The sequence below is a fragment of the Anas acuta genome, chromosome 19 (assembly GCF_963932015.1).
Source record: "Anas acuta chromosome 19, bAnaAcu1.1, whole genome shotgun sequence".
Taxonomy (NCBI): Eukaryota; Metazoa; Chordata; class Aves; order Anseriformes; family Anatidae; genus Anas; species Anas acuta.
This window is the reverse complement of record NC_088997.1, coordinates 1,544,875-1,558,770: the sequence shown is the minus strand read 5'-3', so window position 1 is coordinate 1,558,770 and position 13,896 is coordinate 1,544,875. Positions and strand designations below refer to the sequence as shown.

Sequence of the window (13,896 nt, the reverse complement as noted above, 5' to 3'; positions counted from 1 at the left end):
CTCTCCCCCCAGTTACAAGTGCGTTGTCATATTTTCTTGTTTTAATTTTTGCTGTCAACACACCTCGTATGTAACCATTCATCTGCAGGTTCTTCAAATACTGGGTCACACGCTTGGAGTGATGGTTGTTTTATTCTTTTATTAAATTGTCATTGGTACTGGTTATTTGGTGCATCCAAACCAAAATATTAAAACTGCAAGCTAAGAGAGCAGCAACACAGCATATCCATTGTAAACAATTTATTATTATTTTCTACCTTAGTTACTTACAGGAAAAAAGTCATAAAAAAGAAAAAAAGAAAAGCACAGATGGACTATTTACAAAAAATGAGAAAATTCACAATAGCCGAAATGTTTGCAAATCATGCACACTAAGACAAGTTCACAAAAGCAAAGCAATTCATAGCAAAAAAACCCAAACAAAATAATAAGAAGCCATACAGATTAAAAAAAGCTATTGCCTGCAGAAAAGTAAAAAGAAAACTAACCAATTATTACATCAAGCATCTTTAATGAAATGAACAGCATAGCCGTGTATTGTAGAGCCTTTGACACTGACATTTTAACAAGTGGATTAACAAACATTAAAATGCATTACAGTTCTACTGTAAGCATGCAATTTACTTCTCACAAACTTATAAAATGGGTAGATACACTTAAAGAAAAACAGGATTCAAATACAATGTGTGTTTTCTACCCAAAACACCAGAACCTGGTCTTGTTAAAAAGGAAGCCAATGGATAGAAGCATATCACAGAGCTTTGAGGTTCTTCTGGCATTTGGGTGAAGATTAAGAGGCGCAATACAGCTCAAGCTAGCGAGGTGAAAGCTTGCCCCTCTTGCCAAAATTTAAGCAATTTGCCCATGATTTGCAAGCAAAGTCTGGAAGTAAAAGCGGCTGCAGGGAGTACGTGAAAGCGTTGCCTGCTGCGAGAGGAGGGGGCAGCTAGTGGTGCAGAGCTCGAGCGGGGGCTGCTGCAGCACGGTGCTCCAGCCCCCAGCCCGGCGGCCACGCGGGGGCTCACCGGCCACCGACCCCGGCACCGATGCATCAGGGCACAGCTCCGGGACTGCGGCAGCTCCGGGCAGAGCCACCACGACAAAGCGAATCAAGAGAACAAAACACACGTGGGTCAGCTGCACCCACAGCCACTGGCGGCACAGGTTCACACCTGCCCACGCGGGGCGTGCTCGTTTGGAGGAATTAAACCCTGCTTTGTCGATAACCACAGCAAGAGGAGACCCTAGTCTCACTCCACTGTAACTATGATTTGTGCTACTGCTGAACGTCTCTATGTAAAAAAGCGCCAGCATCTCTCTTTGGGCTGCTGTGTAAGAACCAATCATCATTTTTCCTTCCTTGATAAAATGATTTCTAAGAAGTTTGTGAGAAGTCATGCCTTCATAATGCCCCTATCCCCAGTCCTTGTGAGTTACATTCCAAGTGGGCATTAAAAACTCATAACAAAGCAGAGGAAAAAATTAAAAAAAAAAAAGGAAAAAATAAAAAGCAAACTCAAAGCAGTGAGGATATGGAGCCTTTAAAAAAATAAAAAATAAAATAAAAGTCCAGTCAATCAAACCAGCCAGTAAGAGCAGCAATTTTTCAGTGGACATTGATATTAAACATGGACCACCCAGGCTTTTTCTGTCTCTCTCTCTCATTAGCACTGTAGTAAACCCCGATTAATTTGTTATGCATCTTTAAGAACTAGTTGATAAAAATTATGTCTTGTGAAATCGGCAAATAGTCTGCAAAGTGAAATAAGAACAGAAATTAATAGATTAAACTGAAAAGATAAGTCCCAGAAATTAAAAAAAAATGACACAGAAAGGGAGTGATTGTAATTAAAAGAAAAAGGCTATGTACCGAGTTATAAATGCATAGAGGAAAAAAAATAACGTGATGGGAGAAGATAGAGCAGTCGCCAACCTGACTACGTGTGCCTCGCTGCGGGGCCGGGCGTCGCAAGGGCGCGCTGCCGACAGCGCAGGAATGACAATGCAAGCAGGTGGAGCGTGGCGTCTGTAGCATTGCTTCACTTCCACAATGGCAAGTATCAGTGGGGCAGTTCAATTTCAGTGGGCACTCTTTTTTTTTTAATTTAAAGTCAGTAGGTTGTGTAACCCGAGAGGTAACCGGCACGATGCCCGCGGCCAGCCCCGCCAGGCTGATGTGTGGCAGCGCTGTCACACGCCTGCACTGTGGCAGAACGCGCTGCCACATCTCTGTAGCGATCTGTTCGACTGCAGCTGGGTATTTAGAGGTACGTTTGCACAGACGTGAGGTTGCAGCACTGCTGCTGTGTAAGTACCAGGTTGTTAGGAGGGTGCCGAAGCTCTCCGACACCACGTCGCTTTTTTTTTTTTCCCCCGAATCTCAACATTGAGCACTCGGACATGACAACTTATTAAAAAAACTATTCCAGATTCCTCTCCACCAGGCTCGCACCTATCTCATGCTCCGTGCCGCGGCACTTACTGCCCCAGAAGCGCTCTCCTCGAACAGCCGGCTCCCAAGGGGACACCCCATCTGCCCGGGGTGCCCCCTCCCGTGAGCACCGCCGCAGCCTGCCCAAGCCGCCCTCATGGCACCATCCCCGCTGCGCCCCTGCCATGCAGCACCCACGAGGAGCGGTGCTCCCGAGCTGCCCCTGCCAGGGTCTAATTGCTGGAAGGAATTTATGACCTGCAGGGAGAGCAGCGCGGGCACGGCTCTAGCCCCGACAGAGCCACGCCAGCCGAGGCGGCCGCTGCGCAGCTCCCCTTCTGAGCCCAATTTTCGAGCTGGCCCCTGGTGCAGAAGGCACCACTGGGGCCTGCAGTTAAGCGCACCTGCTTTCTAGAGGTGACAATTTGCTTTGATTTTCTTCTGCGTTTGCAATCTCTGCAAGAGATTGGAAATAACTAGCAACTAACTGGAAGGCCTGTTTTGAAAAACCTGGCCCTTAATAAAAGTATATATAATGAGGGCTGGAGTCAAACGGCATCTCTGCTTTCAGCCAGCCGACACGTTCGTTTTAGACATGTTTATAATTAAAGTCATCTCTGCCGATTTTCATCATTTAACATATCAAAGCTGTCTCTCATTTAGCTGTCTTCATACAAATGAGCTGGTGCAGGAGTCACGAGAACCCGGGAGGACAGCGAGAGACAGGCAAGCGCCTTCTGAAGCCTCCTCCTGCGTTCAAGCACACATTGGTGCCCACCTGGAGAGTTTTTGGGTGACCTTCCTGTGTCGGGGAGCAGTGCCTGGCCGAGCCCAGCACCCTGCTCCTGGCTGGAGGAGCTGCCAGCACAGGGCTGCTGCTGCTGGCAGCAGCACCAGCACTTGCCCTGTCCTGCCGCCCCAGCACAGCCCATGGGGCACCTGCCCCTGCCGGCCTGTTGGAGCCCCAGTGCCCTACCAAGGCACCATTTGTTTTATTCACATCCTCCAAAGGACCTGACTCAGTCTGAAAGGGCTGAAGCAGAGGTGGGAACCAGGCAGCTGATTTTAAAATAGAGCCTTAGCATTGGTAAATTTCAGCCATGGAAAAGAAAATCTAACGAGTTTCCCTTGGTGCTATTCATCCTGCAGAAACCAGTTCTGCAGAAACTATCGTGCAAGGACATCATTCATCTTACGATGTTAATAACACGTATCCTTTCAATGTAATGCTTCATCCTATTGACCCAGGGTTGAACACACGGACGTATCCTTGCCCCAGTTTGCCCCCAGCAGAGCCAACCACCACTCCATGCTCTCTGACCCACCTATGGGTCCATCCGGGACGGTGCTCGGTGTCCTCGCCACTGCACCTGCAGCGACTTCGCCATGGGCAGGGTTTCACTTGGTTTCTCAACTGGCCTGAGCAAAACTGTGCTTCCACCATTCCCTAAGCCATTAGAGCATGGCACAGGGTGGTGATTCCACTCGCATGGGACCTCTGCAACGAGTGTGCTCATGAACTGACCATGTACCACAGAGGCTGCGGTGCCACAGTGTCCAGGTGGGCTTTAGCTACTAGTGGTGATAAACACAGCAGCCTGCTAGACCTCCCTGAGAAACGCTGAGGTGAAGTAAAAAGAAATTCTCAATCCCATGCAGTTTCAGTCCCAGCGGCAGCCTTGAGGCCTTGTGGTGCTGCACAGGGGGAGCAGCGCCCACAGCCCATGGCTCTGGGCCCTTGGAGGGGAGCACACCGCGCAGCCAGCCCTGACGGCTGTGCCAGGGAGGGAGGGAGAACAGCACAGAGCACCCCCAACAAGCACACGCCGTCAGGAACTAGCTGCTAGGAAGAACACCGAAGGTATCTACGAATATACAGGAACGTTGGACTTTGCTCCAAACTGCACTTCTAATGAATATGAACTTACCACAGAACGTGTGAACGTGTGTGAGAGTCTGTGTGTGTGTGCCTGCACATTTATCTGTAATATATATATATGAAAGGAAAAAAAAAAGTCAAAGGGAGGCTAACAGCTCTTAAATTATCTGTTGCTTTATGTTTTAATTTAAGAAGTTTGTTTTCAAATAACCAGTACCAATTTACACATTAATAAAAATGTCTTAAAAATATGTATATGTATATATATAAATATTTTTAATAGTAAAAAAAATTGTTATGTGAGATGCTCCCTGCAGACTTGCCTGTCTCAACTTGCAGCTATGGATTTAAGAAAAAAAAAAAAAGGAAAAAAAAAAGGAAAAACTAAAGAAGGAAAGAAGGGAAAAAAAGTAAATCTGCAAATGAAATGTACATACCTGGGAATTGATAGCTGTAACTTGGGGCAAATCCAGGATATCCTCGGCCATACGTTGCAACAAAATTCGGGTAACCTTGATCACAAAAATATAAAAATAAAAAAAATAAAAAAGGAGAGAGAGAGAAAAAAAAGTTTCAAGATTAATAAAGGTCTTTTAATTTATAAATATAATGCAAAATAACATGGAAGAAACTTGATTTTACAAGGGGGTACTCAAAAGTGAGATTCATTCTGCTCATGTAAAACTGCAGGAAGGTTTCATTATCTTGAATAGAAACATCTAGAGATATACGACTTTGCTGATCACTTGCCTGCCTTTCTTTGTGCGTGAGACCTGTCACTCACGTAATTAACATGCACTTTGGTATCTGAAGTCCAAGGACTGTGCATACTTGTTAGCTGGAAGAGTAAATGCCAAATGCTAAGGCTAAACACATAACACAGGTTTGCTCTGACATTTGGAGAGCTTACAATGAATGTACTTTGCTTCAGAGCTATTGACAGTTGGAGATTAAGGTAGTAGTAATTCTTTATCCCAGGAGTGTGAAGGACAACAGTTAACACATCAAAGAGTTAGAGGCAGCAACGGCAATGAGCCAGAGTCAAAGAGCTTTTAATTTTTCAGGAAAGTAAAGCCCAGATATGAGAACCGCTTCCTAAAGCAATTGCTAAGATACACACATCCAACCTCAGGCAGCTTTTGAAGTTTTATTATGAGAAAAATACCACTCAAGACCATTTTGCTAATAAAAATGCCTAAGTAAATGCATTAAGGTGCAATTGTGCCCTCTTCCACGCAGGGGCTGGAAGTGAAGCAGTAATGCTGCTCGCAGGGCAGGGCCGCTCGGATGGCTGCGGGCGCTGAAGCGAGGCAGGGCCTCAGCCCCGTGGGACCGTGTGGGACCAGGCCGCGTGGACAATGGCAGCAGCGCCCGCAGGGCCGCCCCATAGCTGCTTGCCCAAGGGTCTCGCCACGGCTGCCGGCCAGCCCAGGGCAGAGAGATTCTGCTGGTCTGGCACCAGGGGTTTGCAACCTGCTGGACATCAAGGCCTGAAACCACACGCGGGGAGGCAGCAGCCAGGGGGCCGCACGCTGAGGCCTCCCAGCCCTCACCCAGCGCCATGGCCGCCTCTGTCCCGAGTGGTGCTGTGGGTGCTGCACGCAGTCCTTTATGCTACGGAGGTTTCCCAAAACTGCATCCTCACTTCTGACCCTCAGCATTTGCTTGCCCAAATTCCTTAAAAACAGGAATTCTCCTTTGCACTTCCAACACTACTTAATGCTCTCTTTGGCTACCAGTGTTAACCTGGCTGCCCAGACTCCAGCAGTCTCCAGGAAAGGCCTCTCAAGACCAAGAAATCATCTGAAGAAGCTTGTTCTCTCTCCACCTGAAGCCAACAGACATCCTGCAGCAGTGACAGCAGCAGCTGGGCCGGACCTCAAGAACATGGGGAGCTGCTGAGCGGTTCCTCTGGAGGTCCTGTTATCTCCGTGTTTGTTTATTCGTTAAAATACTACTACATTGTACGGTAATTTTGCTGCCGCACCAAGTCTCTCCATTTATGATTAGATTTATATATAGATATAATATGCTATTAATCATAATCTAAAACAGGAAGATAAAAATGCTTGGATGAATTTTGATTATGGGATTAGGCAATGCCAGGGGAAAGCAGCCCTGCAATTGCAGGACAGCGCGTGGCAGCTTTCAGCAGATATGTACACACTGCTTAGCCCCTGCCTATTTATTTCACAGCTCAACAGCTGGATTCCCTTAGAAATTAATCACCTCTGTCGTTAAATCAGATCTTTCAGCGTTAAGCTTTACAAACCTTTTTTCCTTTTTTTTTTTTTTTTTTAAACCTACGATATTGATAAATGGATTGTTTGCTAAGTAACTAGCGCCATTAACACCACTGCGAGCTCCACAATGAAAAATCGCTCTGCGGCACCGACCACAGCCACTCTCCTCGCCAAGAGGAAAACATTTGCTCCCATCCAGACCCAACCGACTCCGAGGCAGGTTTTGGCTAGCGACCTAGTAGCCCATGTGCCGAGGAGCACCCAGGTCTGCCCCAGGGCACGGATACTGCGGGCACATCTCATCGGCTGCCCCATGGGGCCGGGGCTGGGGCTGCCCCCGTTGCGTGTCCCCAGACCTCAGGCAGCATGAGCAGCCCTGCTCTGCCCAGCCAAAGCCGCTATGTGCAATGCCAGCAGCGGGGCTGGGTGGGGGTCTCGGCTGCATCCGCGGCGCTCAGCACTCTCTAGGTCAGGCAGATGAAATCATAAATTTATAATACAACATTACTTCAATTTTCCTCTTCATTTACTGCTGCAGTGCCCAGCTCTGCTCTAACAAGTCAAAGCCCGATCCGTGCAGGGGAAATTGGCTGGCTGAATATCAATATCGCATTAACACCATGCCCATGTGGCTGCTTCATCAAGCCAAATTATGGCCACGCTGACCTATCCACCATTTCCATTAGATGCCATTCTCATCCTGCACCGGGTACCGAACAGTTTATTTGCTTCAGTAGCCCTACTGAATGACCAAACTCTCTAATCATCCCTTGCTGCTAAACCAAAAATCCACGTTTTGCCTGGATTGCCTCCTCTGAAGCGAGACCCTGCTGCCCATGGGAGCGCAAACTCAAACCAACACCCAAACCACTTTCACAGCTCCTTCACCCAGCTCCCTGCCTCTGCTGTCACCAGCAGCAGGCCCTGCATGCCCGCCCCGCAGGCTGGCCGAGCCAGCAGCCCCGTCCTGGCCACAGGATGGATCCTTGCCTGTGCTGGATGCTCCCTGGCCCGCACATGGCACTGCCGTACACAAGGTGACAGTGGTGGCCGTGGTATCGCCACGCTGACCACACGATGGGCACGGTCACACTCCCACTGGAGGGAACACCCAGGGCTGCCACCAAGTCTGCTGCTGCTGCAGCGTGCGGTCAGTGCTGCCATATGGGGAAGGTACAAAAATAACTGCAGGACAGAAATAACTGCAAGCAGGTAACGCTGCCCTTCTTACTTGCGGTTTACCTACGGGTACCACAACGTCACTAGTGTTAAAGCCCATCGTGGTGGACTCACATTAAGGCCCAAGCATTACAGAGAGGGAAACTGGGCAGATTCCCACCCCTTCCTCTCTACACATTGCAACCTGTGGCCCTGGGGACTGAGCTCCTCACCAAGCAAAACTACCGAACCAGCCTCTGGAAACATCTTTTAATTTTTATATGTGGTGACCCGGGATGGACAAACCTCACGGTTAGTATACGGACACGCTGCGTGAGCACTTCGGGGCCTGTGGACTCCTGCTTTTAATTCAAATACTTCAGTCGATGCAAGAAAATGATCAGCTACATTATTATTATTAGTGTGGCTCAGAGTAAGGAACTCCAGGTTGTTTGCAATGAAAGGTGCTGTCCTACTGCCAAAGCATCTCCCAACACTACAACAAAAATGCTCAGGGTCTTGCTTAAAAAAGCCTTGGCTGTGACCTTGACGTAAGCACCCATTGCACCAGGAACGTAGAACAAAACCCAGCTCCTGGAGGCACGTGGGGGTGACTGTGTACCAGGAGCAGCTATGGAGATGAAAAGACCTGCTGTAAAAGTTGCCCCCTTGGTCCAAAAAAATCTCCTACTGATCTGTCTCCTACTTCAAGGACAGGAAAAAGCTAAGCCCGAGCTGAGCACAGCTGCGCTAACCGGGGTGAACACCGCACCTGGAGCTGCTGCAGGAGCCCGGTGGCTCCTGGAAGTCCTGCCATCCTGCTGGGAAGCGCGTGTCCAACGCAGGGTTCCCTTTCCTTAATTCTGCCTCTGAGGCGGCTACCGCTCTATTAAAGAGTCTGATGGAAAAAAGGAATGACTTTCTTTGAAGGGCACAAGCTTCTTTTATGCATGAGTTCAGCCTACCTCGACTGAACGTGTGCAGTAATGCAGAGCCCCGGTCTGCCTGGTGCAATGATATAAGCAGCCTGGTAGGGATTTTCTGAAATTTGGTGTTCATATCAGACATTATTTCAGCAGTCTCAGGGCATAAGCTTTATGGGCTGTGCTCTCCTATCTCTGGAGGGGTTTGCAAGTTAAAAAGGGCCCAACTTAAATATTAAACACCAGCAAGTCTAAGATGCTCATCACCGAATGAAACGAGTGCCGTAGGGTCCCAGCTCAGACCAAGCAGTGCAGCAGCCACCCCCAGAGCCTGGCGTCCCCACTGGGACCACCACACCAGCAGCTGCCCCGACCCTGTTTTTTTTTCAGGTTTTCAGGTGTGGCCCTGAACAGAGAGCAGAAAGCAGGGCTAAAACAGCAGCACCTACGTGGCCCCTGGCGAAGGGGCTCCAAGGGTGATGGGTTTGTACCGGGACCAGCTGGCAGGGGTGGGCTTCTGGGTGCAGCGTGAGCTTTTGTGCCCCGGCAGTCCTCGTCCAGCTGAAGACGTGCGCTGCCTGCCGGTGCCTGGGATGCGGTGCCTGCCCACCACGGAGCGTGTGAGAGCCTTGCCATCCTCCTGCCAGGTGGGCTGCCAGAGAGAAAGAGGTCACGGGAGCTGAAACCATTCCAGCCCGCTCTTTATGCAGAGTGGCTAATTAATGTTCCTGGTCTCCCCCGAGGATGTGCGCTTCCCATCAGCAGACAGAGCCTGAGACAGCCCAGGAGCAGTCCTGGCAGAAGGCTCAGCCTGCCTGCACTCTCACAGTCAAAAAATCCTTTCAGAAGAACACTTTAATTTTGTTCCAATCAACCAAATCATCACAGAAGCGGCTGCCTGTGCACCTTTAGACCCCGGCTGCTGCAGGCTCCTCGGGGAGGCTATGATTAATGAAAAAGACCAACTTCCTTAATAGCTTTGGAGGGAGTCACTCTCCACTCTTTCCTTTGGGTTGTCTTGTGCATTTGTTCCTTTGATTTCCTCCTCTGCCTGTGAACAGCATCTGGAGAAGGTGACCTTGGACAAGGGCTCCTGGAAAAAGGTATAAAAACCTTTCAAGAGCAGCTCCAATCCACTTGCTTTCAGTCTGGCCAGACACCTAAAACGAGGAGCGGAGTAAATCTGACACAGGCCTGTTGGGATCTGCCCCCGGCAGCACACCACGCTGGGTCCTCGCTGTGCGACGGGTTAATTACACCCTGCGCTCCCCTCTGTGGCTGGGAGGGGGCAGGAGATGTGGGCTCCCTGCCGAGCCTCCGCCTCGTGCCCCCTTTCCAGCCTTGAAGCAAGCTCCTCCGGGCAGCCTTTGGGAAGGGGCTTGTGGTGGCCGACCAGCCAGCCTAGTTGTGTGCTGTGATTTTGTTGTTCAGCGCTTGATTATTTAACACGGTGCCACCGTAGCAAGCAGGAACTTGGAAGATAAAAAAAAACAACAGTGCGAGCTGATAATGAAGCATCTGGCCTTCACCATAGATCAGTCATTAATTCTGAGCAAGCCACTCTGGTTTGAAATCTCATAAGAGCACGCTAAGGGCTGCCCTGCGAGAAGCAGAGGAGCAGCATCGGTCCGGCCAGTCCGTAACCATGCAGCAGGGAGGTGAACCTGTCAGCAGGCGTCCCACCGTGGCTGTCTGCAGGAGCCGAGCCACTCACCGAGGGCTTCTTTATTGCTTCTTAAAGCCTGAAGCGATCGTTTTCCACAGGGGCAGCCGCAGCAGCAATTAGTCACACCGCACCTGAGGGCTCAATCTTCCTTTCAGGTGCCCGGGGCAGGTCCCAGCTCCAGGAACTCCTCTCCACTTTTCCTCCTCGCCTCCTTTCCTCCGCCGCGCACCCACCTCGGTGACACCGGGCACCGCAGCACGGAAGCGAGAGAAGCAGAGCAGTTCGTGTGCACAGGCACACTGCGAACTCACAGGTAACGAAATCACTGACTGACTAGAACAAGATAAATATTTTAACCATAAAATGTGATTTCCCAACACTTTGGGCGAGGGTGGCGGTGGAACGTGGGGACAGAAGAACAGATGATCGGCTGAATAACCGAATTACACATCCCCGAAATGGATCGTTCCAGCCACCTGAAGAGAAGTGCTATTAATTCTGAGATACAGCAAACATGGCAGGGAAGTTTCTCCCATGACATCAAGCAGTGCCTGAAGTCAGACATCTCAGCAGAACAGCCTGATCTTCACAGGAACCAAACCCTTTGCCCTGACACCTGCTCCAGGAGCCTTTGGGTCCTGCAGGGCCCCAGCCCACGCTGCCTGTGGACCCGCTCCGTGGAGCTCAGGAGCACTGAGAGCCAGCTTTCAAGGCTCGTTTTCATGCTCAGCTTCTAGGATCAACTAAACTCCAGAAAAAGTCATCTTGAAAAGCTGAAGAGCGTCTTGTTTATGAAGCACCAGATGGACAGGCTGCTGGGTCAGAGGAGTTTCTACTCCTGCCGCTGATGGAGAACATGGCACTCTTGAGATCAAAACCCACCACCCTCTTTGTGGGCCAGTCCCACAGGGAACTGCCTGGTTCCACTTAAATAAAGCCTGGAAAGATTCCTAAGGGTGCCCTGCCTCTCCTTCCTCAGGCTGCAGACAGCAAGTGCTGGTGCCAGGACTGTGCACACCCGGGGCTCCGCGCCCGCTGCAGCTGGCGGGTGCCTTCAGGTGAGCAGCACTGGGGGGGATGGGGGAGGAGAACGGCCTCATGATGAAGCCAAGTGCTCTGCTTGGGTCTCTGCTGCTGGCCCCACTCCGCCACCCCACCAACCCCGAGCACCTCTGGACAGAAGCCGGGGAGCACCCGGGAAAGGCCGCGGAGCAGGGAGGTGGCTGGAAGGGTCCCTTCTGCCTGGGGACACCCCCAGCCCCCCTACCCATCACGTCCACTTTACAGACCCAGCAGGTGACAACCGAGGGAAGGTCCGGCAATACGAAGGGAGCAGAAAGTGGAAAATACACGGGTTTTACAAAAAGACACTGGCAATGCATTAGCAGGATTTTGGCTTAGTAAATCTGAGGACAGAATATCAAGAGGTTGGTTGTCAGACTATATAGAAAGAACAACTATCTAGGCAGAAACAAATGAGAACCAATTATAACTAAATAGACCTCGTGCACAAATAGAATTTTGCCATTAAATATCATTTATCCCATTTAATTAGTATTTTCTGGACACAATACACCGGACTAAAATACCGTTCCATCTCCTTGAAACTCGTAATTATTGTTGCGACCTATACTGTTACACATCTCCCTGCTTTCTCCATCTTGCATGCCATTTAAGAACCGGCAAGATTTTCAATTATCTATGCTGAACTGTCAAAGATACCTTTAAAAGAAGGGGAATAATGTGTGACTCAATTCCTCTAAAAAGGGGGAGAGATCATTTTTAGTCAGAATGAACACACTGCATCTTTCATCATTCTATTTTTGCGAGTAAGAGTAAAACAGGCTATTTAAAACATCCATTTAAATGCAAATTTTTATATTCCAGGAAGGGGGGGGGAGTTAATCATTTACCACAGACAGGATTATTTTCCCCACTCCACCCCTGCTGAAGTTTTAGGCTCGCACTCCCACGAGTGCCGAGCTGTGCTCGCCCCTACGCCTCACGCGTTCACAAAGCAGGGAGACAACACAGGGGAGGCTCGCTCTGGAAGCCGTTTGGTGGCTATTGCACACTTACCCAACATTCCCATCCCTAGCATAAAAGCGTCCATGGTATACGGTAATCCACGTGCCCTTCCTCTCGTCCCTGGTGGAAACATCACTTCTTTAGGTTGTGCTTTCTTACATTCTACCTATTGAGCAGAAACATGTACAAATGAGATGCAAATGAATTCCATGTAAATGTCAAATGCAGAACTGATCTACTTAAGGGGGGAGATTTATTTTTAGCATTTTCCTCCCCACACCGCCTCCCCCTCAAAGGTGAACTTTCAGAGCAGTGTAAACGGATTGAGAAGAGCAAACGTGTATGTCTCTTTAAACACAGAGCAAACCAACGCCGTAAAGATGACAGAAATGCTGATTGAAGAAGTTGCCGTGGTCCTGAAAGGAAAACCTGCGCTGCGTTTACTCTCAATGACACTTGCGGGCGTGGAATGGATGGAGGAAAGTCTTCAGCACAGCTCTATTACAATCGATAGCAGAAAATGACTCTCGGTGATCATTACAAAAAGCTCCTTTTAAAACAGGAATAAAGAATCGATATTTCTACCCAGCAGAAAATTTCTGTAAACCCTATTAATAAACGATCTGCATTCTTTCACTTCCAGTTACTCCTGCTGCCCTCTGAAGTCACTTAATGCCGCGTTAATCACACCGCCAGCCTCCGCCAACTCCTCCGCGGCCAGGCAGAGCCCCGGGACCGGGACCCGCGCTGGGGAAAGGCCCCGAGGGGCCGGGCTGCACCTTCAGGGGCTGCTTCTGTGCCTCTGGATGGGATGGGGAGAAGCGAGCAGATGGCCCAGTGGCCGTGCTGTTGCTGCCTACCAGGGCTTGCTCCGAGCAGAGGCGGGCGGGCGCCCGGGGGCGAGCAGTGATTTCAGCAGACAAGCCCAGGGATGTCGCAGAACGGGGCGAAACGCTTCCGTTCCTAATAGCCCTATCAGTGACAGTGTATTCATTGTCTTATGAAAACCAACCGCCTGTTCCTAGGCAACCCGATCAGTGAAAATTTCAGGTTTATACAGATTTCATTTAGGTAACATAAAGGTTAACTGACTGTAATGGGAGTATTTTAAACAAAACCACCTACTCCTCCCCTGTCTGCTGCAAACCTCGTGCGGATCCTATTTACTTTGCTTGCAACACATCCCAATGCAAAACCGCTCAGATCCCGCCAATGTTGTCAAAACATGCACTTCTTGAAAGCAAACTGCCCAAATCCCGTGAAGTTTGGGGTAATATTCTTCCGGAGCTGTGCCCTGCTCCCCTCCTGCCCTTGCAGGAGGTGTCGGGAGCAGCACCGCGTGGAGCGGGATGGCGCGTGTGCACGCTGCAGGCACACGATGGGACGGAGAGCCCCACCGTGCCCCACAGGCTTTCCGTGCCCTGACGTTAAGATAAGGAGAGAAGGAAAAGAAAAGAAATAAAAAACTCCATCAGCCACCTCACTGGCCAGCAGCTCACAGCCTGCGCTGCCACGGGCACAGCAGGGCAGGGCAGGCGGGGGCCAGGACCCATGGTGGGTCCCAGCCT

At 49.9% G+C, this 13,896-nt stretch overlaps 1 protein-coding gene across 17 annotated transcripts in view; it reads right to left on the bottom strand.

The window, feature by feature from the left end:
- Window positions 1-13,896, bottom strand: part of MSI2 (musashi RNA binding protein 2) — a 227,212-nt gene that overhangs the window by 38,415 nt on the left and 174,901 nt on the right. For 16 of the 17 annotated variants that reach the window (XR_011089017.1, XM_068656175.1, XM_068656179.1 and 13 more), the window contains 2 exons: window positions 12,380-12,494; window positions 4,748-4,822 (listed from right to left, as the gene is read on the bottom strand). Coding sequence is in view for 16 of the 17 variants with exons in the window: in XM_068656175.1 (XP_068512276.1) it covers window positions 4,748-4,822; window positions 12,380-12,494 (190 nt within the window). In the remaining variant the exon portion in view is untranslated. Of the gene's footprint in view, window positions 1-225; window positions 1,753-4,747; window positions 4,823-12,379; window positions 12,495-13,896 lie in introns of those variants that run through there. The other variant, XM_068656189.1, reaches the window with a different exon arrangement.